The sequence below is a fragment of the Pseudophryne corroboree genome, chromosome 1, assembly GCF_028390025.1.
Source record: "Pseudophryne corroboree isolate aPseCor3 chromosome 1, aPseCor3.hap2, whole genome shotgun sequence".
Taxonomy (NCBI): domain Eukaryota; kingdom Metazoa; phylum Chordata; class Amphibia; order Anura; family Myobatrachidae; genus Pseudophryne; species Pseudophryne corroboree.
In genome coordinates this window covers 312,596,060-312,621,995 of record NC_086444.1, presented here as the reverse complement: position 1 = coordinate 312,621,995, position 25,936 = coordinate 312,596,060, and the positions used below count along the sequence as shown (strand labels likewise).

At 47.1% G+C, this 25,936-nt stretch overlaps 1 protein-coding gene and 1 non-coding gene across 3 annotated transcripts in view; both read left to right on the top strand.

Annotated features, from left to right (window-relative positions):
* MTRFR (mitochondrial translation release factor in rescue) overlaps positions 1 to 25,936 on the top strand; it is a 62,348-nt gene that overhangs the window by 25,469 nt on the left and 10,943 nt on the right. For both annotated transcript variants that reach the window (XM_063964509.1, XM_063964508.1), the window contains one exon: positions 23,547 to 23,829. In XM_063964509.1, coding sequence (XP_063820579.1) covers positions 23,560 to 23,829 — 270 coding nt within the window. In that variant the 5' untranslated portion in view covers positions 23,547 to 23,559. The remainder of the gene's footprint in view (positions 1 to 23,546; positions 23,830 to 25,936) is intronic.
* Positions 6,003 to 6,188, top strand: LOC134960666 (U2 spliceosomal RNA). Its single transcript, XR_010187799.1, has one exon. It is a non-coding gene; the product is annotated as a U2 spliceosomal RNA (small nuclear RNA).

Genomic DNA, 25,936 nt, shown 5'->3' with positions numbered 1-25,936 from the left:
CCTAGAGCGGGGACAACGGCGGGAAGGTGCCATTTCCTGCTGCTGTGTATCTTCAAGGCTGCATGCACGCTGCTCCTCCAGGACCCATGCTGCTACAGACTGGAAACCTGGTACCAGGGGGTCATGGAAAGGGGGGAGCACGCCAGCGACAGTGCCGCTGCACTAATATCAGGTCATATACATACTTCAACACATTGTGCTGCTGTGTTCTGTGTGCTGGTGTCCGCCCCTCAGTGTCACTCCAGGGGCTCTCTAGGGTCTGTGTGGAGGTGTTGGGCCATTGGGCTGCGCTGTATTACCATTGTGTAAGATGTCTGTTGACATGGTTATGTGTGCTGCTTGTAACTCTACCCCATCTTCAGCGAGGTCACTCATGTGTGACCAATGTTCCTTATCTCCGCAGGGACCCAGTACACAGGCACCTGACTGGCTGTATAGCTTTAAAAGCATGATTCAGAACGTGAATTCCGAATTAGCTGCAGCTAAGAAAGAAAGACAGGTGTTAAAACACTCTATTGATTGTGTGGCTAAAGCAGCAGCTGCCAAGAAGGCTTTTCAGCCCCCTCTAGTGGTTTCACATAAACGCTCACTGCCACAGATTCTGATTCTGATCAGCCTGATGTGGATGATGATGATGATATTGATAAGAGAGGTCCTTCACATACCGGCTCAGGAGGCAGAACCAGATGAGGAGTTGTACTTTAATGTTAGACCTAAGACCTCAGCAACTTTTCCTGTGTCTAAGGAATTAAACTCGCTGGCCAGGGAGGCTTGGTTAAACCCTGATAAAAAAAAATGTAAAATTCCTCAGCGGTTTTTAACTACTTTTCCCCTCTCAGCTAAGGACAGGTAGGTATGGGAAAACCTACCGTCAGTGGATAAGTCTGTATCCAGACTGTCTAAGAAATTGGTACTGCCAGTGCCAGGGGCTATATCCCTAAAGGAGTCAGCTGACCGTAAAATTGTGACCACGCTCAAGGCAATTTATACGGCAGCAGGCGCATCACAACACCCCACAATAGTTTGTGGGTGGATTTCCAGGGCAGTGGTCAAGTGGTCTGATAATGTGATTGACGGTTTAGACTCTCTGCCCCAGGATGAGGTCATTACTCTGCTGCAACATATACAGGATGCTACAAATTTTTCTGAGCAAGGTAATTAAAGAGTTGTGTAAGATAAATGGCCGCACTACTGCTATGGCTGTTTCGGCGCGCAGAGCTCTGTGGTTACGTCAGTGGTCGGCAGGCACTGATTCCAAAAAGGGTGTAGAAAATCTTCCCTTTACAGGTGATCCCTTGTTTGGAGATGAGTTAAATAAATGGATCTCCCAAGCAACGGCGGGTAAGTCTACCTATCAGCCGTCGGCTGCGCCACCTGCTAGACGTTCTTACACCAGACCCTCTTTGCAGTCCTTTCGTGTGTCGAGGTTCAGAGGCAGGAGCCGAGGGGTCTCCACCACTCCCAGAAGATGTCGTGCTTAAACCTGCAACTGCTGTCTCCCTGGATCAGACCACCGAATCTCCTATCGCTAAGCCTTCCACGTGACGGTTGGCTCCAGCAACAAAGTGACTTTCAGGTAGGTGCTCGCCTTCAACACGAGTCCTGCCGGGATCCTTGGGTGAGGGACCTCATTTCCCAAGGATACCAGCTGGAATTTCAAGCACTCCCTCCTCACAGATTTTTCAAGTCGGGTTTACCAGTTTTACCCGCAGCAAAAGTTACCTTGCAAGATTCTATTCAAAAACTTTTGCAGACGGGGGTGGTGGTTCCAGTACCCCCTCTGTTACACAGCAGGGGGTTTTACTCCAGTCGTTTTGTCGTTCCCAAACCAGACGGTTCGGTGCGCCTTATCTTGAACCTGAAGTCTCTAAACCCGTATCTGCCGGTGTTCAAATTCAAGATGGATTTCCTGCGGGCAGTGGTGTCCGGTCTGGAGAAGGGGGAATTCCTGGTATTTCTAGATGTCAAGGATGCTTACCTACACATTCACATGTGGCCCCCTCATCAGGCTTACCTCAGGTTCGCCATATTGGACGACCATTTCCAGTTTCAGGCCTTACCCTTCGGCTTATCCACAGTTCTGAGCGTCTTCACCAAAGTCATGGTGGAGATGATGTTACAACTGTGCATGAGGGTAGTAAACATTGTCCCCTACTTGGACGATCTCCTCATAAAGGCTGTGTCCAGGGAGCGTCTACTGCACAGCATCGATCTGACGACTCGCCTGCTTACGGATCATGGGTGATTCCTGAATTTTCAGAAATCTCACCTGGAACCGACCCAACGTCTTCAGTTCTTGGGAATGATACTGTATCTCAAAAGGTGTTTCTCCCGGTGAACAAGTCCTTGACTATCCAGGCTATGGTCCGCTCGGTGCTCCGTCCTTGCAAGGTATCTATTCATCTTTGCATCCGATTACTGGGCAAGATGGTGCCTGCTTACGAGGCAATCCAATACGGCAGATTTCATGCCTGACCATTTCAACTGGATCTGCTGCACAAATGGTCTGGTTCTCACCTTCACATGCATCAAGAAGTGACCTTATCTCTGAAAGCCCGGAGTTCTCTATTATGGTGGATACATATTCCTCACCTGGTAGGGGGCAGGAGTTTCAATATCCACTTGTGGATTCTACTGACAACAGATGCCAGCCTCCGGGGTTGGGGGGCGGTGACCCAAGGGGCCCAGTTCCAGGGGATATGGTCAAGACAGGAATCTGCTCTGCCCATAAACATCCTTGAACTCAGGGCAATTTACAATGCTATTCTGCAGGCTTCCCATCTTCTGAAGGATCGGGCGATCCAGGTTCAGTCGGACATCGCCATGGTGGTGGCATACATAAACTGACAAGGGGGAACGAGAAGCAAAGTGGCGATGTGAGAGGTGTCAAAAATCCTCCTCTGGGCAGAGACCAACGCAAGGGTCATCTCCGACATATTCATTACAGGAGTGGTCAACTGGGAAGCAGACTTCCTCAGCAGGCACGACCTCCATCCGGGAGAATGGGGCCTACATCCTCAGGTGTTTCAACAGTTAATTCACTGGTGGGACTGTTCGCTGATAGATCTGATGGCTTCTCGTCTCAACAAGAAGCTATGCTGTTACTGTTCAAGAACGAGGGATCCCCAGGCTGTAGCAGTGGATGCTCTGACGGCACCGTGGGCGTACCAGTTTGTGTACCTGTCCTCTACCGTTAATCCCAAGGGTGCTAAGAAGGGAAAGCGTTCAGGCAATTTTAATTGCCCCGGATTGGCCTCGACGGGCGTGGTACTCGGACCTCCTGTCAATGTCTCTGGAGGATCCCTGGCCTCTGCCTTTCCAAGACGATCTTCAGCAAGGTCTGTTCGTCTATCCAGACTTAACAGCGGCTACGTTTCACGGCTTGGAAGTTGAGAGGGAGATTCTAGCGAGAAAGGGTCTTCCCTCCTCGGTTATTTCCACCATGGTCCAGGCCAGGAAGTTGGTTACGTCAAAACATTATCATCATATCTGTAAAAAGTATGTTTCTTGGTATGAAATTAGAAATGGTTCTCCCGTGGAATTTAGAATTGGTCGTTTTCTACTTTTCCTGCAAGCGGGAGTGGATATGGGCCTATGTTTAGGCTCCATCAAAGTCCAGATTTTGGCGCTCTCTATTTTCTTCCAGAAACAACTTGCCATGTTGCCGGAAGTACAGACTTTCCTAAAGGGAGTTCTTCATATGCAACAGCCATTTGTGCTTCCCACGGCTCCATGGGACCTGAATGTGGTTCTTTCCTTTCTCCAATCGGACTGGTTTGCATCCTTACATAGGTTGGAGTTAAAATTTCTCACCTGGAAGACAGTGATGTTATTGGCATTGGCGTCTGCCAGACGTGTCTCTGAATTGGGGGCCTTATCCTTTAAGAGCCCTTATTTGAGTTTTCATGAAGACAGGGCAGAACTTCGGAACCATCCTCAGTTTTTGCCAAAGGTGGTGTCAGCTTTTCATGGGAATCATCCTATTGTGGTTCCAGTGTTGTCTGACGCTGCCGTTGGCCCTGAGTCCTTGGATGTGGTCAGGGCACTGAAGATTTATGTCAAAAAGATGGCCCATCATTGGAAATCTGTCTCGCTGTTTGTTCTTTATGATGCCTCCAAGATTGGTCGGCCGGCTTCTAAGCAATCTATTGCTTGCTGGCTCAGGTTGACTATTCAACAGGTCTATACTTCGGTGGCTCTGCCTTTGGCAACGTCTATTCAGGCCCACTCGATGAGGTCGGTGGGTTCAAGGCAACGTCTATTCAGGCCCACTCGATGAGGTCGGTGGGTTCTTCCTGGGCAGCTGCCCGGGGTGTCTCAGTCCTACAATTGTGCAGAGCTGAAACTTGGTCTGGTTTGAACACGTTTGTTAAATTCTATAGGTTTGATACCTTGGCCAAGGATGACCTTCAGTTTGGTCAGGCAGTTTTACAGGGGTCTCAGCACTCTCCCACCCATTTGGGAGCTTTGGGACTTCCCCATGGTACTAAAGTACAATACCCCAGTATCCACTAGGACGTAAGAGAAAATAGGTATTTAATACCTACCGATAATTCCTTTTCTCGTAGTCCGTAGTGGATACTGGGCGCCCGCCTCAGTGCTTTTATCCTGCTTACCTGTATAAGTATTTGGTTGGACCGACATTGCAGTTCCATTATGTTGTTGGGATAGCTATGCTGTCCTGGTTAGGTTTGTGTTGCTATCCTCTGTTCTGGTTAGCGCCCTCCTTTCGGTTATGGTTGTGTGTTGGCTTGTTGCCTCACCGCTGTTGTATTTCTTCTCTTATATTATGTCCGTCTCCTTGGGCACAGTTTTCCTAGACTGAGTCTGGTAGGAGGGGCATAGAGGGGAGGAGCCAGCACACACATACACACACTAAACGTTTTAAAGTGCCAGGCTCCAGTGGACCCGATCTATACACCATGGTACTAAATGACAAGACCCCAGTATCCACTACGGACTACGAGAAAAGGAATTACCGGTAGGTACAGGTTGAGTATCCCATATCCAAATATTCCGAAATACGGAATATTCCGAAATACAGACTTTTTTGAGTGAGAGTGAAATAGTGAAACCTTTGTTTTTTGATGGCTCAATGTACACAACCTTTGTTTAATACACAAAGTTATTAAAAATATTGTATTAAATGACCTTTAGGCTGTGTGTATAAGGTGTATATGAAACATAAATGAATTGTGTGAATGTAGACACACTTTGTTTAATGCACAAAGTTATAAAAAATATTGGCTAAAATTACCTTCAGGCTGTGTGTATAAGGTGTATATGAAACATAAATGCATTCTGTGCATAGATTTAGGTCCCATCGCCATGATATCTCATTATGGTAGGCAATTATTCCAAAATACGGAAAAATCCGATATCCAAAATACCTCTGGTCCCAAGCATTTTGGATAAGGGATACTCAACCTGTATTAAATTCCTATTTTCTGCAGCCGGGAGTTGCTGGGTGTTTTGGCGCCCTCAAACCAGTCTAAACTGCCTCACCTGAAAAGGCCCCGCCCCCAGCAGCACTGCAGGAACCTCCTGATTACATTTCAACTGCTCAGCATGAGCGGGAGGGGGAGCACTGTCATTCCATGCACTAAGATAGTGGGACTATTTCTGTCATCAGTATCAAGCCCACAAGGTGGTAACTTTACAAGTAATCTGCCTATAGTATACTATACACAATAGCAAGTATTCTGGGACTATTGCAGGTTGCTGTACTTAGCCCAGCAACTATGCCAAATATACACATGATATTTTGCTGGTTAGAACATCCTACCTGTGTTATACTCAAACAATGCCCTCTCCTCACAAATTATGGGCACTACAGTAAATATATTGTGGCTATTACTGTGTTCAGCATTTAGTCCACCAAATTGGCATCTTTTTTGATGATAATAGCTTTATTCAGTAGCTGGTATAATGGGACTTTTACTGCCTCCAGTACTTAGCCCACCAACTGTAACCAATATGCAAGTGATATTTGCTTATTATACATTGCTTCTCAGCCTTTTAGCTAATTTCAGGTGTAATATTTGTTTTTATCAGTTTGAAATCTGATACGCTCCCTATCTAGCGACCATATATTACATGAATATTTAGTAAGATAGAAGAGGAGCTTGCTCTGTCCACTTGATACATTGATCTGGTATCGCTGTGCGTCCAGGACCGGTACACAAATACCGGTATAGTCATACTCTGCCTTTGCTTGCACTATGACAATGTACCGGGACTGGTACTCTGTTTACTACTTAGCCCACAAACCTTGGTAAAATGTTAATGGTTGAGTATAATCCGTGGTCACTACTTTCACATCTAAAGACGTGATTGTTGGTCGTCTGTGTTTTCCTTTCGTTATTTCTATGTCAGGACACAAGACAGACTATTTATTTTTCATGTGCACTATGTACTTATAAATTGCCAAATGGCTGCACAGAGCTAAACGCTCCTTACTCAGCTTATACTGTTCAGTGAGTCAGGTCCTTCACAGACACTATAGCTCAGTTACTTCCAAGGACAATCATTTGTCCTGGTGGTTATGATCTCTAGTTATGGTCTCTTCTAAGGCAGGTCTTAGTTTTATACTTCCTGGTGTCTGTCTGAGATGGCTACCTTAAGCAGGATGATTGTATCCTCAGGCTGTACTGCCACTTAGCAGAGTCTTGCGCCTCCCTCTATTTCGTTCCTGGTTCTGATCCACATTTTGAGGCTTCATCTCAGGAAAATAGTTAAATAAATCCTGTCAGGGAGGATGCTTCAGAATAGGAATAAGAAATAGACTATTGAGTTAATTGGTTTCCACCTCTTCCCTGATGTTGGGATGATGTTGATGGAAGTCTGGCTCAATGCCTGATGCAAAGGTTCATGTTTCCAGGGAAATGTCTGTCTCTAGTACACAGTGTTGTCAGTTCAGATCCAGTGTCTCACATTTACAGTGTTTCTTTATCCTTTTGCTGATGAAGACACTGACCTGATGGAGGTTCCACTAATAATTAGTGGATGCATCCATCACGTGATGGCCTAAGACGACTGTCTTTCCTAAAGTACAGTATGTGACCTTAACAGTCACAGCAGATTGACAACAGTGAGGCGGTTATTAAATTGGTATTCCTTCTGACAGGAATATTCCTACGCCCTATCCTGGCTAATGGATGGATCTTAGAGCGGTTGCAGATTGTATAATGCAAGTTGTCCATTATTGTATCAGATGATCCTTTTCAAATTATCCAGTGACAGATTGGGTCTCTGAAGCTCTACTCTCTGTCACTGTTGTTTTCTTGGATTATATCTCCATTCAATCTTGCATCTCTGCCCTGCCTATGGCGCCCATATATTCATTTTGGTTGTGATTCATGGAATTCTGTTTCCAAATCAAAGCGTGCCTTGCAGGCAGGAGCATATAGCTTTATCAGTAAGGTGTCTGCCTTTAGTATAATAGGTCATGGGTTCTCATCCTGAGTATGACTGCTAAGAAATGTGTTATTTAAAATAAATGTCAATGAAATATGTTTTCTTTTAGAAAGCATTTGTCCACCTGGAACACTGACTTCCGATATGTCCTCAGCAGGGCTCATGGAGTCGGGTGGTCTGGTTCCCAGTGGGGAAAACCAACTTTCTCAGATTCCACTGGTCCATTGGATATACCGAATTATATCACGAGCATATATTCAGAATTTTGGGGAACACGTACCCAGCAGGATTCTTTGGTACCCCTCTTATTTGCGTTTCATCCAAGAGACAGGCTCTAATCTTTGCAGTCTGTTTGCTATCCAATGTGGGAGTATTCATTCCAATCCCTTTCCCATCAACAGGGTCTTGGGGTTTTTACTGTTACTTTCCCATCACCATATTTGGTTGATTGTTGCAAAAAGAGCTCTGTTTTATGCACCTTTTGTCATACACATTTACAGTGGACCTTGGTTCCGGATTTCTTCCTTCGCGGAGAATGGTGTTCAGGGGTCTTCTTTTCGACCCCAGGTATCTCGGTCTTTTGGCTGAGTGCAGGATTTCCAGACCAGAATACGCACTCTTTTCTGCAGTTTCCTCAGGGGTCAGTTATCCATGGCATACACTTCCTCTGCAAGATAGAGGCGACTTTACAGGTGGCTCCATTCTCCCGGTCTCATGCCTGGATTCTTCAATCTTAAATTCTATGTTATTATTCCCTGGCAGAATTGAGTTTACAGAAACAACAGTTCAGTCTGTCAATTCAAATACGACAATATCTTCGTTGGTCACTACACAATTCGAATCTGACCCATAGGACTCCATTTTCTGTCTTGACATGGAAGGTCATAACCACAGTAACTGGTCTCAGACGTTATGGTTTTGGGTTTTAACTCTGGTGTTTTCAAAACACTGAGGTCCGAAGTGGAGATGTCACTTCCATCTCCGGGCAATCCACAACGCCTTGACTCCAGCTCAAGGCTTTCTACCAGTGCTCGCTTCGGCAGCACATATACTGAAAAAAAAAAAAATTGGAACGATACAGAGAAGGTTAGTATGGTCTTGCAACCCGCATCCAGTCGAACTTCGCAACTGCAGTGGCCTATATCAACATGTACAGTGGCACTTGCAGCTGGAGAGCCATCTGACCGGTATCTTACATATGCAGAGGGCTGAACTTTGGGCTCCGGCAATATCGTCCATCTCCAGATCCAGAATGGACAACTGGGAAGCGGACTTCCTGGGTCGTCATGCCTTTTCTTCCCTGAAGAATGTGAAATAAACCAACAGGTTTTTCTGATTTTGGTGTACCTGTGTGACAAGCCGACATTAAACTTGGGGCATCTCGTCTCTGCAAAAAGGGCTTCTTTGGTATGGTGATCGCTCCGGGGATCCTCTTGTGGCAATCATGGACGCCGTGTTAGCTCCTTGTCACTTTCATCTGGCATATTTGTTTCTGCCTCTGGAAAAATCCAGTAGGTGCTTTAATGCATTTGACCAGTGGCTCTGTCGGTCTTCCTAAATTGCTCTGGATTTGCCTGTCGACACTGCTCTGCAATGCTTCAGACCAGGGTGGCCAAGGCTCCTTACAGTGCACCTCTTCGACCAGATCTCTACTTTGTCTCGTCTGACTGTGATGTTGTGATTGTGGAGAACAGCATCATCAGAGTAAGACGTTTACCTCAGTCAGTAGCCCCGACTATGTGTTAGGCTCGCAAACCAATCACAGTGCCCAGAAATGTTTTTCATCTTTTGGTGCGAATATAAAGGCCTCTCTGCTGAAGTTCTTAGTCTTTTCTGCCTCTTGTCCTTTCTGTGTACAGTTGTCAGAAGGACTTTTGTCTTATCTTCAGAGACAGGGTTCTGCTCTAGATTTTCTTTTCCAGAGATGGTTACCAACATTCTTACGGATGTTCAGTGTTTTCTTCACAGCTTATTGCATATACAGTTTCCTTGGTAGCTCTTGTGTCTGCTTTCCAGCCTCTGGACTCTGTTGGGTGGCGATTCCTTCCTCTTACGGTGGTTTTTCTTTTGGCCATTACCTCAGCTCGGTGTGTTTCTGAGTTGGCAATCCCTTTGCTACAGTCCACCTTTGTTTGGTTTTTCTATGATGAAGAGTGGTTTTACAAACCAAACTAATTTTTTCAACACAGGAGATGTGGCTCAGCACACAAATGCTAGAGACTAGTGTATATAGAGACCTGGGTTCAAGACCAATCCTTGAACCAAAAAACTGGCCTTCTGGGCTGTTCGCGGAGGTGTCTCTGTTGTGCAGCTGTGTAGAGCGGCAATCTTCACAGGATTCTATTGTTTCCATACTTTTGGTATGGGCAGGGTCGGACTGGCCCACAGGGGAACAGGGGAAATCACCGGTGGGCCCCACTGCCTGTGGGCCCTCCTCCTCCTTTAGGGATCAGGTTCCAGACTCTATCCTAGTGCACTTGAATTATGCATTATACTTATGTTACATTATACTTCACAAGAATACGGTTTACTATATATTTACCAAGGGGAACATGTACTAATTAGCCAAACCTCTGTGGTGACTGGCCATGCCCCAATGGAGCCTGGCCACACCCTTAAGCATGGGCCCCTATAGCAGCATCCCCCCGGTGGACCCTTCATGCCCCAGTCCAACACTGGGTATGGGGGACGCCTCAGTTGGGTGTCTGATCTTAAGGGTGGATTTCCTGCCTGTCTCCCCCCCCACTCCCCCCATTCCCTTTCCTTTGGCTGGCTTTGGGATATCACCCAAGCGTAAATGTGCAGCGTCCCCCAGATGGATTTTTTTACTTACCGTAAAAACTCTTTCTCTGAGTCCATCTGGGGGACACTGCGATCCCTTGCCTATTGTCTGGTTATTGATTGTTGGTTTTGTTTTCTCTCTCTCGGCTTTGTTAAACTGTAACTGAGGAATACTTCCTGTGCACAGGGGGTTGATGGGAGGGGTTAGAGGGGGAGGAGTTAGTTATTTTCAAAGCTTGTACCAATCTCCATACTCGCACACTCTAACCCAAGTGTAAGTGCGCAGCGTCCCCCAGATGGACTCAGAAAAAGAGATTTTACGGTAAGTAAAAAAATCCAAATTTTAGTAGGTAAAGCCAAAATTCACTTGTATGCTTTGCTATAATGCATCATAACAGTATATGCATGTGCAAATTATTCTCCTATAGTAGAATTACATGCATTGCAGAAGAAATGAGGATAACAAGCTCTCATTACAAAAAATGATGGTATTTAGTAGCTGGACCTGCTGAGACCAAATAGCCTGGAAAACTTTAGTTTCCCTTATAAACATTTAGGGGTCAATCCATGTCAGTTCGACCAGGTTTGTCCACCACCCATCTCAGATTTTTATGAAAATTTAGTTAGGAGAGGATGTCAAAAAAACTGTTTCTGCCAAATATCTCGACTGTCTGACAATTCATTAATTTAATAAATTGAAAAATCAATATTTAATCATTTACTAATCGCGGCTTCTTTATCCACTTAATTTGAAGTATGATGGTTGTTTATTAAGGTATCACCACAAAATTTGGACCCCTAAGGTAACTCTTCCTCCTAAATCCAAAAAGCCAAACCAAATCACTTTATCTGCCTTACGTTTTGAGTTAAGGCAAAAACGCACATTTTTCGAAAATTCTTAAAAACACTAGGTTCAATCAACATTAGATATCCCCCAAATTGTATGTGCTTAACAAAGGTATACATTATTACCACACAAAAAATCAGCATGGTATTTCATAGTGGAGAAAAACAATCATGAAGTGGTCGTACCTGAAAAAGAATATTACATATACAAAGAACCCTGCACTCTCCTTTAGCAGTTTCATTCACCTTAATGCTTTAATATACAACTAGATAAATAATAGGGTTTTGGTTTATGAATTGTACAATGCATGTAAGCTTGCAGCCCACTCCACGGGACCCCATTTCAATGCAAGTCCTACTCTATCACATAAACTTTCAAAAATGTGCTTACCTGGTTTAAAGCTTACAGTACCTGCCACACTTATGGTCTTTAAAAGGTAAGACAGTCTTACCTTTTAAAAGCCATGGGCTTTTGGGTGGAACAGCATGACATTCCCCCAAAAAATGAGACTGTCCCGCTAAAATTGGGACAGTTTTTAGGTATGCATAGGACTAATTAACATTAACTTTTTCTTATTTTGAATTTCATCTATCTCTGAGTGTACTTTGTATGTATTATTATCTTCTATATGGCACCACAAGGGTTCCGCAGTGCCTAACAAAATATATAAACAAATGAACAAAACAAGAACAGTGACTTACAGTACAAGACCATATAGGACAAGTTCATGCGTTATAAACATTTCTGCATCAATGGACATGACACTGAAATAAGCATCAGGGTGGCTGAAACAGAGGGCTAGGTGCCGTTGTAAAAGGCCCTACGCACTGGGCGATGTGTGCGGCCAATATGAGCAATATCGTTCAGTGATGAATGAGAAATTGTTGTAGGCACCAACGATGAATGATGCTCGGCCCCCGCGCTCGTTCATCGTTGGTGCCGACTCGTTTATACCTCCCGTATCGGCCGTCTGGCACCTCGGCTAATGTGTAGGGGCTATAAGGAAAAGTATGTGATAAGCAGTCACCCGTAAGCTGGGTACACACTGGGCGATGTCAGCCTAAAAAAATAAGATTTTAAACCTACCGGTAAATCTTTTTCTCCTAGTCCGTAGAGGATGCTGGGGACTCCGTAAGGACCATGGGGTATAGACGGGCTCCGCAGGAGACATGGGCACCACAAAGAACTTTAGAATGGGTGTGCACTGGCTCCTCCCTCCATGCCCCCCCCTGTAGACCCCAGTCAGAGAAGCTGTGCCCAGAGGAGACGGACAGTACGAGGAAATGATTTTGTTAATCTAAGGGCAAGATTCATGCCAGCCCACACCATCCACACCGTATAACATGGAATATACTAACCTGTTAACAGTATGAAACAAAACAGCATCAGCCCGAGACTGATCAAAACTGTAACATAACCCTTATGTCAGCAAAAACCATATACAAGTCTTGCAGAATTTTGTCCGCACTGGGACGGGCGCCCAGCATCCTCTACGGACTAGGAGAAAAAGATTTACCGGTAGGTTTAAAATCTTATTTTCTCTTACGTCCTAGAGGATGCTGGGGAATCCGTAAGGACCATGGGGATTATACCAAAGCTCCAAACCGGGTGGGAGAGTGCGGATGACTCTGCAGCACCGATTGAGCAAACATGAGGTCCTCATTAGCCAGGGTATCAAACTTGTAGAATTTTGCAAAAGTGTTTGAACCCGACCAAGTCGCCGCTCGGCAAAGCTGTAATGCCGAGACACCTCGGGCAGCCGCCCAAGAAGAGCCCACCTTCCTAGTGGAATGGGCCTTTACCGAATTCGGTAACGGCAATCCAGCCGTAGAATGAGCCTGCTGAATCGTGTTACAGATCCAGCGAGCAATAGTCTGCTTAGAAGCAGGAGTGCCAATCTTGTTGGCTGCATACAGGACAAACAGAGCCTCTGTTTTCCTAACCCGAGCCGTCCTGGCTACATAAATTTTTAAGGCCCTGACTACATCAAGGGACGTGGAATCCTCCAAGTCCCCCATAGCCACAGGCACCACAGTAGGCTGGTTCATATGAAAAGATGAAACCACCTTTGGCAAAAATTGAGGACGAGTCCTCAATTCTGCTCTATCCACATGGAAAATCAGATAGGGGCTTTTGTGAGACAAAGCCGCCAATTCGGATACCCTCCTTGCAGACGCCAAGGCCAACAACATGACCACCTTCCAAGTGAGACATTTTAATTCCACTGTTTGAAGAGGTTCAAACCAGTGAGACTTTAGGAACTGTAACACCACGTTAAGGTCCCATGGCGCCACTGGAGGCACAAAAGGAGGCTGTATGTGCAGCACTCCCTTTACGAAAGTCTGGACTTCTGGGAGAGAAGCCAATTCCTTCTGAAAGAAAATTGATAGGGCCGAAATCTGTACCTTAATGGAGCCTAATTTCAGGCCCATATCCACTCCTGTCTGCAGAAAGTGGAGAAGACGGCCCAGATGGAAATCTTCCGTAGGAGCATTCTTAGCCTCACACCAAGATACATACTTTCTCCAGATACGGTGATAATGTTTCGCCGTCACCTCCTTCCTAGCTCTCATCAGAGTAGGAATGATTTCTTCCGGAATGCCTTTTCCAGCTAGGATTCGGCGTTCAACCGCCATGCCATCAAACGTAACCACGGTAAGTGTTGGAACACGCAGGGCCCCTGTTGCAACAGGTCCTCTCTGAGAGGAAGAGGCCACGGATCTCCTGTGAGCATTTCATGAAGATCTGAATACCAGGCCCTTCGAGGCCAATCCGGAACAATGAGTATTGTCCGCACTCCTTTTCGTCTTATGATTCTCAATATCTTTGAGATGAGTGGAAGAGGAGGAAACACATAGACCGACCGAAACACCCACGGTGTCACCAGGGCGTCTACCGCTACTGCCTGAGGGTCCCTTGACCTGGCACTATACCCCCGAAGCTTCTTGCTGAGGCGTGACGCCATCATGTCTATTTGAGGAATTCCCCAAAGACTTGTTATCTCTGCAAAAACTTCTTGATGAAGTCCCCACTCTCCTGGATGGAGATCGTGTCTGCTGAGGAAGTCTGCTTCCCAGTTGTCCACTCCCGGAATGAAGACTGCTGTCAAAGCGCTTACATGATTTTCCGCCCAGCGAAGAATCCTGGCGGCTTCCGCCATTGCCACTCTACTCCTTGTTCCGCCCTGTCGGTTTACATGAGCCACGGCTGTGATGTTGTCTGACTGAATCAGAACCGGTAGGTCGTGAAGAAGATTCTCCGCTTGACGCAGGCCGTTGTATATGGCCCTCAATTCCAATACGTTGATGTGAAGACAAGCCTCCTGGCTTGACCATAGTCCTTGAAAGTTTCTTCCTTGTGTGACTGCTCCCCATCCTCGGAGGCTCGCGTCCATGGTCACCAGAACCCAGTCCTGAATGCCGAACCTGCGACCCTCTAGAAGGTGAGCACTCTGCAGCCACCACAGGAGAGACACCCTGGCCCTGGGGAACAGGCTGATTTTCTGATGAATATGAAGATGGGACCCGGACCACTTGTCCAGAAGATCCCACTGAAAAGTCCTCGCATGAAACCTGCCGAAGGGGATGGCCTCGTACGATGCCACCATTTTCCCCAGCACTTGAGTGCATTGATGGACTGACACCCTTTTCGGTTTCAACAGGTCTCTGACCAAGTTCTGGAGTTCCTGGGCTTTTTCCATTGGGAGAAAAACCCTCTTTTGTTCCGTGTCCAGAATCATGCCTAAGAATGATAGCCGAGTTGGCACCAACTGTGACTTTGGTAGATTCAGAATCCAGCCGTGTTGCTGCAGTACTCTCAGGGAGAGCGCCACGCTTTCCAACAACTGACCTCTTGATCTCGCCTTTATCAGGAGATCGTCCAAGTACGGGATAATTGTGACTCCCTGCCTGCGCAGGAGTACCATCATTTCCGCCATTACCTTGGTGAAAATCCTCGGGGCCGTGGAAAGCCAACGTCTGATACTGGTAATGGCAGTCCTGTACAGTGAATCTCAAGTACTCCTGATGAGGGGGATATATGGGGACATGAAGGTACGCGTCCTTTATGTCCAGTGACATCTTGAATGTGAACTTTTTCAAGTACTGGTTTAGGGATTTTAAATTTAGAATGGGTCTGACCGAGCCATCCGGTTTCGGGACCACAAATAGGGTTGAATAGTACCCCTTCCCCTGATGACCTAGGGGAACCTCGACCACCACTCGTTGTTGACATAGTTTTAGCTGCGATTCAAAAACTATCTCCCTCTCTGGGGGAGAAGCCGGTAGAGCCGATTTGAAAAATCGTCGAGGAGGCATGTCTTTGAACTGTAGCTTGTAGCCTTGGGATACAATTTCCATTGCCCAAGGATCCACGTCCGACTGAATCCAGACCTGGCTGAAGAGTTGAAGACGTGCCCCCACCGGCGCAGACTCCCTCAGTGGAGCCCCAGCGTCATGCGGTGGATTTGGCAGAAGCCGGGGAGGACTTCTGCTCCTGGGAACTAGCCGTAGCAGGCTGCTTTTTCCCTCTTCCCTTACCTCTGGCGAGGAAAGAAGAGCCCCGACCTCTTCTGGACTTATGCGACCGAAAGGACTGCATCTGATATTGTGGTGTTTTCTTTCGCTGTGGGGAAACATAAGGTAAAAAGGTAGATTTGCCCGCGGTAGCTGTGGAAACCAGGTCCGCGAGACCTTCCCCAAATAAATCCTCACCTTTGTAAGGCAAAACTTCCATATGCTTCTTTGAGTCGGCATCACCCGACCATTGACTGGTCCACAGGGCTCGCCTAGCAGAAATCGCCATGGCGTTGGCTCTCGAACCTAGCAGACCAATGTCTTTCTGAGCGTCTCTCATTTATAAGGCTGTGTCTTTAATGTGACCTAAGGTCAATAAAATGGTATCCCTATCCAGGGTATCAATGTCAGCTGACAAGGTATCCGTCCAAGCCGCAACAGCGCTACAAACCCAAGCCGACGCTATTGCCGGCCTGAGCAAGGTCCCCGTATGTGTATAAATAGATTTTAAGGTAGTTTCCTGTCTGCAATCAGCAGGATCCTTGAGGGCGGCCGTGTCTGGAGATGGCAGCGCCACCTTTTTGGACAAGCGCGTTAACGCCTTGTCCACCCTGGGTGAGGATTCCCACCGTACCCTGTCCTGTGTCGGGAAAGGATACGCCATAAGAATTCTCTTGGGAATCTGCAGTTTCTTGTCTGGAGTTTCCCAAGCCTTTTCAAATAACGCGTTCAGTTCATGAGATGGGGGAAAGGTTACCTCAGGTTTCTTTTCCTTAAACATGTGTACACTCTTGTCAGGGACAGAGGGGTCATCAGTGATATGTAAAACATCCTTTATTGCAATAATCATATAATGAATACTTTTGGCCACCCTTGGGTGTAGCCTTGCATCATCGTAGTCAACACTGGAATCAGAATCCGTGTCGGTATCAGTGTCTGCTACTTGGGACAGGGGAAGTTTCTGAGACCCTGAAGGGCCCTGTGACACAGCCAAAGCCATGGATTGACTCCCAGTTCTATCCCTGGACTCTGCTTTGTCCAACCTCTGATGTAATAAAGACACATTTGCATTTAAAACATTCAGCATATCTATCCAATCATGTGTCGGCGTCGCCGACGGAGACTCCACAATCTGCTCCACCTCCTCCTTAGAAGAGCCTTCCGCTTCAGACATGCCGACACACACGTACTGACACCCCGACACACTCAGGGATATATCTAAATGGAGACAATTCCCCAATAATGCCCTTTGGAGAGACAGATAGAGAGTATGCCAGCACACACCCAGCGCCAACTGACACTGGAAACGAATTCCCAGACAAAAAAACAGCGCTTTTATATAAATATACACTCACTGCTCCAATAAAAAGTCCCCCCCCCTCTTTTTTGCCCTCTGTCACCGTGTTCAGCAGGGGAGAGTCCGGGGAGCCAGCTTCTCTGCAGTGTGCTGTGGAGAAAATGGCGCTGGTTAGTGCTGGAAGATCAAGCTCCGCCCCCTCAGCGCCGGGCTTCGGTCCCGCTCAATTTTTTTATACTCCGCAGCCCCTATATTATCATTAGCCAGTCCCAAGAGGTTTAAAATTGCTGCCCAGGGCACCCCCCCTGCGCCCTGAACCCTTCAGTGTCCGCCGTGTGTGTCGTGTGTGGGAGCAATGGCGCGTTACCTCAGAGAAGATCCGAAGTCTTCAGCCACCTTTGAAGTCTTCTTTCTTCTTATACTCACCCGGCTTCTGTCTTCCGGCTCTGTGAGGAGGACGGCAGCGCGGCTCCGGGATGAACGGCGAGGGTGAGACCTGCGTTCCGACCCTCTGGAGCTAATGGTGTCCAGTAGCCTAAGAAGCAGAGCCTATCATTTAAGTAGGTCTGCTTCTCTCTCCTCAGTCCCACGATGCAGGGAGCCTGTTGCCAGCAGTGCTCCCTGAAAATAAAAAACCTAACAAAATTCTTTTTTTCAGAGAAACTCAGGAGAGCTCCCCTGTAGTGTCCCTAGTCTCCTCTGGGCACAGGATCTAACTGGGGTATGGAGGGAGGGGCCAGTGCACACCCATTCTAAAGTTCTTTGTGGTGCCCATGTCTCCTGCGGAGCCCGTCTATACCCCATGGTCCTTACGGAGTCCCCAGCATCCTCTAGGACGTAAGAGAAATAAACGATAAGGCATAAATGTTAGCGTTTATTTTTAGACTTATATCGTCCAGTGTATATGGGGGTAATATTGGTGACCGATGTCGGCGGTGACGTCACTAATCAATATCGTTGAACACTAATGTTCAGTGTTTATGCGCTATTTCATTGAACGCTATATCGTTCAACGCCGGTATTTCAGCATCGCCCAGTGTGTACCCGGCTTTAGTCGCAGATGGAATGGATTGCAAGGTACAAAAGGAGACAGAATATAAAACAAATGGATTTTCTCTGACGTCCTAAGTGGATGCTGGGGACTCCGTCAGGACCATGGGGAATAGCGGCTCCGCAGGAGACAGGGCACAAAAGTAAAAGCTTTAGGATCAGGTGGTGTGCCCTGGCTCCTCCCCCTATGACCCTCCTCCAAGCCTCAGTTAGGTTTTTGTGCCCGGCCGAGAAGGGTGCAATCTAGGTGGCTCTCCTAAAGAGCTGCTTAGAGTAAAAGTTTTATTAGGTTTTTTATTTTCAGTGAGTCCTGCTGGCAACAGGCTCACTGCAACGAGGGACTTAGGGGAGAAGAAGTGAACTCACCTGCGTGCAGGATGGATTGGCTTCTTAGGCTACTGGACACTAGCTCCAGAGGGACGATCACAGGTACAGCCTGGATGGGTCACCGGAGCCGCGCCGCCGACCCCCTTGCAGATGCTGAAGAGAGAAGAGGTCCAGAAATCGGCGGCTGAAGACTTCTCAGTCTTCATGAGGTAGCGCACAGCACTGCAGCTGTGCGCCATTGCTCTCAGCACACTTCACACCAACGGTCACTGAGGGTGCAGGGCGCTGGGGGGGGCGCCCTGGGCAGCAATGAAAATACCTATACTGGCTAAAAATACATCACATATAGCCTCTGGGGCTATATGGATGTATTTAACCCCTGCCAGGTTGTCAGAAAAACGGGAGAAGAAGCCCGCCGAAAAGGGGGTGGGGCCTATTATCCTCAGCACACAGCGCCATTTTCCCTCACAGAACTGCTGGTGGGAAGGCTCCCAGGCTCTCCCCTGCACTGCACTACAGAAACAGGGTTAAAACAGAGAGGGGGGGCACTTATTTGGCGATATGATTATATATTAAGATGCTATAAGGGGAAAACACTTATATAAAGGTTGTCCCTGTATAATTATAGCGTTTTGGTGTGTGCTGGCAAACTCTCCCTCTGTCTCCCCAAAGGGCTAGTGGGGTCCTGTCCTCTATCAGAGCATTCCCTGTGTGTGTGCTGGGTGTCGGTACGTGTGTGTCGACATGTATGAGGACGATGTTGGTGAGGAGGCGGAGCAATTGCCTGTAATAGTGATGTCACTCTCTAGGGAGTCGACACCGGAATGGATGGCGTATTTAGGGAATTACGTGATAATGTCAACACGCTGCAAGGTCGGTTGACGACATGAGACGGCCGGCAAACAAATTAGTACCTGTCCAGGCGTCTCAAACACCGTCAGGGGCTTTAAAACGCCCATTTACCTCAGTCGGTCGACACAGACAGGGACACTGACTCCAGTGTCGACGGTGAAGAAACCAACGTATTTTCCTTTAGGGCCACACGTTACATGTTAAGGGCAATGAAGGAGGTGTTACATATTTCTGATACTACAAGTACCACAAAAAAGGGTATTATGTGGGGTGTGAAAAAACTACCTGTAGTTTTTCCTGAATCAGATAAATTAAATGAAGTGTGTGATGAGGCGTGGGTTTCCCCCGATAGAAAATTATTGGCGGTATACCCTTTCCCGCCAGAAGTTATGGCGCGTTGGGAAACATCCCTTAGGGTGGATAAGGCGCTCACACGCTTATCAAAACAAATGGCGTTACCGTCTCCAGATACGGCCGCCCTCAAAGAGCCAACTGATAGGAGGCTGGAAAATATCCTAAACAGTATATACACACATACTGGTGTTATACTGCGACCAGCGATCACCTCAGCCTGGATGGGCAGCGCTGGGGTGGCTTGGTCGGATTCCCTGACTGAAAATATTGATACCCTTGACAGGGACAGTATTTTATTGACTATAGAGCATTTAAAGGATGCATTTCTATATATGCGAGATGCACAGAGGGATATTTGCACTCTGGCATCAAGAGTAAGTGCGATGTCCATATCTGCCAGAAGATGTTTATGGACACGACAGTGGTCAGGTGATGCAGATTCCAAACGGCACATGGAAGTATTGCCGTATAAAGGGGAGGAGTTATTTGGGGTCGGTCCATCGGACCTGGTGGCCACGGCAACAGCTGGAAAATCCAACTTTTTTTACCCCAAGTCACATCTCAGCAGAAAAAGACATCGTCTTTTCAGCCTCAGTCCTTTCGTCCCCATAAGGGCAAGCGGGCAAAAGGCCAGTCATATCTGCCCAGGGATAGAGGAAAGGGAAGAAGACTGCAGCAGGCAACCCATTCCCAGGAACAGAAGCCCTCCACCGCTTCTGCCAAGTCCTCAGCATGACGCTGGGGCCGTACAAACAGGTGCGGTGGGGGGTCGTCTCAAGAGTTTCAGCATGCAGTGGGCTCACTCGCAAGTGGACCCCTGGATCCTACAAGTAGTATCCCAGGGGTACAGATTGGAAATTCGAGACGTCTCCCCCTCGCAGGTTCCTGAAGTTTGCTTTACCAACGTCTCTTTCCGACAGGGAGGCAGTATTGGAAACAATTCACAAGCTGTATTCCCAGCAGGTGATAATCAAAGTACCCCTCCTACAACAAGGAAAGGGGTATTATTCCACACTATATTGTGGTACTGAAGCCAGATGGCTCGGTGAGACCTATTCTAAATCTGAAATATTTGAACACTTACATACAAAGGTTCAAATCAAGATGGAGTCACTCAGAGCAGTGATAGCGAACCAGGAAGAAGGGGACTATATGGTGTCCCTGGACATCAGGGATGCTTACCTCCATGTCCCAATTTGCCCTTCTCACCAAGGGTACCTCAGGTTCGTGGTACAGAACTGTCACTATCAGTTTCAGACGCTACCGTTTGGATTGTCCACGGCACCCCGGGTCTTTACCAAGGTAATGGCCGAAATGATGATTCTTCTTCAAAGAAAATGGACGATCGCCTGATAAGGGCAAGGTCCAGAGAACAGTTGGAGGTCGGAGTAGCACTATCTCAAGTAGTTCTACGACAGCACGGGTGGATTCTAAATATTCCAAAATCGCAGCTGTTTCCGACGACACGTCTACTGTTTCTAGGGATGATTCTGGACACAGTCCAGAAAAGGGTGTTTCTCCCGGAGAAGAAAGCCAGGGAGTTATCCGAGCTAGTCAGGAACCTCCTAAAACCAGGAAAAGTGTCAGTGCATCATTGCACAAGGGTCCTGGGAAAAATGGTGGCTTCTTACGAAGCGATTCCATTCGGCAGATTTCACGCAAGAACTTTTCAGTGGGATCTGCTGGAAAAATGGTCCGGATCGCATCTTCAGATGCATCAGCGGATAACCCTGTCTCCAAGGACAAGGGTGTTTCTTCTGCGGTGGCTGCAGAGTGCTCATCTACTAAAGGGCCGCAGATTCGGCATTCAGGACTGGGTCCTGGTAACCACGGATGCCAGCCTGAGAGGCTGGGGAGCAGTCACACAGGGAAAAAATTTCCAGGGAGTGTGATCAAGTCTGGAGACTTCTCTCCACATAAATATACTGGAGCTAAGGACAATTTACAATGCTCTAAGCTTAGCAAGACCTCTGCTTCAAGGTCAGCCGGTATTGATCCAGTGGGACAACATCACGGCAGTCGCCCACGTAAACAGACAGGGCGGCACAAGAAGCAGGAGGGCAATGGCAGAAACTGCAAGGATTCTTCGCTGGGCGGAAAATTATGTGATAGCACTGTCAGCAGTGTTCATTCCGGGAGTGGAAAACTGGGAAGCAAACTTCCTCAGCAGGCACGACCTCCACCCGGGAAAGTGGGGTCTTCATCGGGAAGTCTTCCACATGATTGTGAACCGTTGGGAAAGACCAAAGGTGGACATGATGGCGTCCCGCCTTAACAAAAAACTGGACATGTATTGCGCCAGGTCAAGAGACCCTCAGGCAATAGCTGTGGACGTTCTGGTAACACCGTGGGTGTACCAGTCGGTGTATGTGTTCCCTCCTCTGCTTCTCATACCCAAGGTACTGAGAATTATAAGACGTAGAGGAGTAAGAACTATACTCGTGGCTCCGGATTGGCCAAGAAGGATTTGGTACCCGGAACTTCAAGAAATGCTCACAGAGGACTCATGGCCTCTGCCGCTAAGAAGGGACTTGCTTCAGCAAGTACCATGTCTGGTGCCTCCAGTGGCACTGTGGGATCTCAACGTAGTTCTGGGATTCCTCAAATCACATTGGTTTAAACCGCTCAAATCTGTGGATTTGAAATATCTCACATGGAAAGTGACCATGCTGTTGGCCCTGGCCTTGGCCAGGCGAGTGTCAGAATTGGCGGCTTTGTCTCACAAAAGCCCATATCTGATTGTCCATTCGGACAGGGCAGAGCTGCGGACTCGTCCCCAGTTTCTCCCTAAGGTGGTGTCAGCGTTTCACCTGAACCAGCTTATTGTGGTACCTGCGGCTACTAGGGACTTGGAGGACTCCAAGTTGCTAGATGTTGTCAGGGCCCTGAAAATATAGGTTTCCAGGACGGCTGGAGTCAGGAAAACTGACTTGCTGTTATCTTGTATGCACCCAACAAACTGGGTGCTCTTGCTTCTAAGCAGACAATTGCTAGTTGGATGTGTAGTACAATTCAGCTTGCACATTCTGTGGCAGGCCTGCCACAGCCAAAATATGTAAATGCCCATTCCACAAGGAAGGTGGGCTCATCTTGGGCGGCTGCCCGAGGGGTCTCGGCTTTACAACTTTGCCGAGCTGCTACTTGGTCAGGGGCAAACACGTTGAAAAATTCTACAAATTTGATACCCTGGCTGAGGAGGACCTGGAGTTCTCTCATTCGGTGCTGCAGAGTCATCCGCACTCTCCCGCCCGTTTGGGAGCTTTGGTATAATCCCCATGGTCCTGACGGAGTCCCCAGCATCCACTTAGGACGTCAGAGAAAATAAGAATTTACTTACCGATAATTCTATTTCTCGTAGTCCGTAGTGGATGCTGGGCGCCCATCCCAAGTGCGGATTGTCTGCAATACTTGTACATAGTTATTGTTACAAAAATCGGGTTATTATTGTTGTGAGCCATCTTTTCAGAGGCTCCGCTGTTATCATGCTGTTAACTGGGTTCAGATCACAGGTTGTACAGTGTGATTGGTGTGGCTGGTATGAGTCTTACCCGGGATTCAAAATCCTTCCTTATTGTGTACGCTCGTCCGGGCACAGTATCCTAACTGAGGCTTGGAGGAGGGTCATAGGGGGAGGAGCCAGTGCACACCACCTGATCCTAAAGCTTTTACTTTTGTGCCATGTCTCCTGCGGAGCCGCTATTCCCCATGGTCCTGACGGAGTCCCCAGCATCCACTACGGACTACGAGAAATAGAATTATCGGTAAGTAAATTCTTATTTTTTTTATTTTTTTTTACAGGATTTACTATAAAAATTTGTCACAAGTGACTATGTATTATTATGTTTAGCCTATCTACATATATTCAGATGTAATAGGAATAATAAACTAAAAAATGGTTTTATTGAAAGATGAATCAAATAAATCAAATCAAATTAGTAATAACATTATTAATTAAAACATGGTTGATCAAGGTTTCTAATACAGAATTCATTTTGTTTTTCGTTAGAACATTAACTGTCTTAAACCAAACAAAATCGTGTCTTTTTTTTTTTCTTGTCCAAACGTTTAATAGTATTTTTTTTAATACTATTTGTTTCTTATTGTACAGACATCCAAAATCCATGTATTCTCCAGTCATCTTTTGTGTGTCTAAATTGTTGTCTTGGAAACCATGGATTACTGGGAGGCAGCTGAAGTTCCTGAAGCCATGGACTGGCGGTGCATTGTCCCAGAGCACAGGAGCAAAGGATTCTTCCTTTGATTTACTAAAACTCGATGAGAAAGAATTGGAAGAACAGTTTGTTAGAGGACATGGCCCAGGAGGACAAGCTACTAATAAAACCAGTAACTGTGTAGTGCTAAAGCATATTCCTTCTGGTATTGTAGTAAAGGTAATGATTGTTTATTATTTTCCAACTCTATCCACCTTTCACAGCCAAATCTGCAAATAATCATTCCAAGGACATGCCTCATATATGCATATATATGTCTGTGTATACATGCAGGTAGGAATGTCCAGAAGGCACCAGGCAGAGCGAGGATGAGGGTTTAATTGACCCCGCCGCTAGGTTACTGGTGGGTGTGGGTAGAAGGGTCTGGGAGGAGGCACCACCTTGCAGGTAGAGGGGGTACCGCAGCTCCGGTGATCCACCGTCCGGAGTTAGGAAGGTGTGGGCAGGAGCATGCAGGAGACTCACCACCTACGGCGAAGAGGAGACATCAGCACCGGCGTTCCTGTTGCTGACCGGGGACACTCACAGCCAGAGCAGAGGTTTTCAGGAGGAGGTCGTCTCGGGTGCAGCCTGGGTGTGAACCGTTGCGGCAGATGCAGTAGCCGCCAGGAGGACACACAGAGCCACGGCACCCAGCCCCATCAATCGCAGGCACAGTCGGGTAATTAGCAGCCGCCAGGAAGAAGCATGGAGCCGCGGCCACCTCAGCCCCGCCAATTACCAGTCTACGGACCGCAATGTTTCATCGGGTAGCCACCGCCGGCAGTCGGGAGGTAATGAGTGCAGAAGGGCTAGTATTGCAGCTCTAGGGGAGCAGAATGGATAAGACTGTGTCGGGTAATGGAGACACCACAGCAAGTAGGTCTCTCCACACGCGGTGGCCCGGTTTTGAGCCAGACTCTGGGGAATGGGGTGCTCCAGCCACCCACCCACACAAAAAGGATAGCAATCAGTTCCCCACAACGTGAGGAGATTATTCCCGCAGTTAGATTGTGTGTGAGCAGGCTCTAAACGGATGGATGGCAGTAGATAGAGCCTGTGGAGGAGAGCTCAGTTAAAACGTGGCCATCTTGGATGCGCCACCCGCCGGAAGTCATGTCCCACCTCCTTACAATAATGAAGTGCTCCGCCAGGTAGCTAAATTTATTGCTCAGTCTCCAGCTACACCGGTAATTTGTATGGGGGATTTCAATAATGTTATGGACCACTACTTGGATCATTGGAGGGGTACTGCTGTGCCTGCTTCACATCATCCCTCTCCAACTCCATTTGCGCATTTAGTCACAGAGTTGGGGGGGTGGATATATGGAGATATCGCAATCCCACTGTTGCTCAATATTCATGTTATTCCATGTTATTTCATTTCATACTATGTCACTAATAGATTTGGTTTTAATTTCCCCAGAATTGTCCTGAGATGTAGCCTATTTGTCTAGAGGAATTTCAGGTCACTCTCCTCTGCTACTTACGTTGAATATGCTTCAGGCCAAGGGGACCAGATTTTGGAAACTTTTTTTTCTCTTATCTTTGGGGTGTGCTTCAGAAATTAGCTTTTGGGCCACGATTTATCAAATTGATCCAACTGCTGTATTTTTCCCCAACGGCCAGTGTGTCTGTTAACAGTTTTACTTCATCTCCTTTTTCACTGGTGAGGGGGACTCGACGGGGTGTCCCCTGTCTCCGGCCATTTTTGCAATAGCCATAGAACCACTTGCCTGTCTTCTGCGTGCAGCGTCGGATGTCCGTGGTATTAAAGTTGGAGAGTATTTAGATGTAGTTGCGCTGTACGCGGATGACATGCTGTTGTTTCTGCAAGATTCTGAGGATTCTCTGCAGGCCATGCTACAAATAGTTAAAAAATTTGGTGCTATTTCAGGTCTACTTGTCAATTGGGACAAATCCAATATATTCCCTATTTCGGGACATATTCCTGTAGATGATTATACGGATTGCCCTTTGCAGTGGACAACGCGTTTTAAATATCTAGGTGTCTGAATTACGCCACAGGCGGGAGACTATGTATCCCACATTATTGCTCCCATTACGGCGGCGGGTTTTAAGACGAAAACTCATGTGTGGAAAAAACTGCCGTTATCTGTTTTAGGCTGTATCAACCTGTTTAAAATGTCGGTTCATCTGAGATTCTTATATGTTCTGCAGCATTCTCCAGTATATATCCCAAAGCAGTATTCTCTGCTATTGAGTATTTTGTCATCATTTATATGGGGGGATAGGCCGGCAAGAATTTCCATTAAAACATTATATA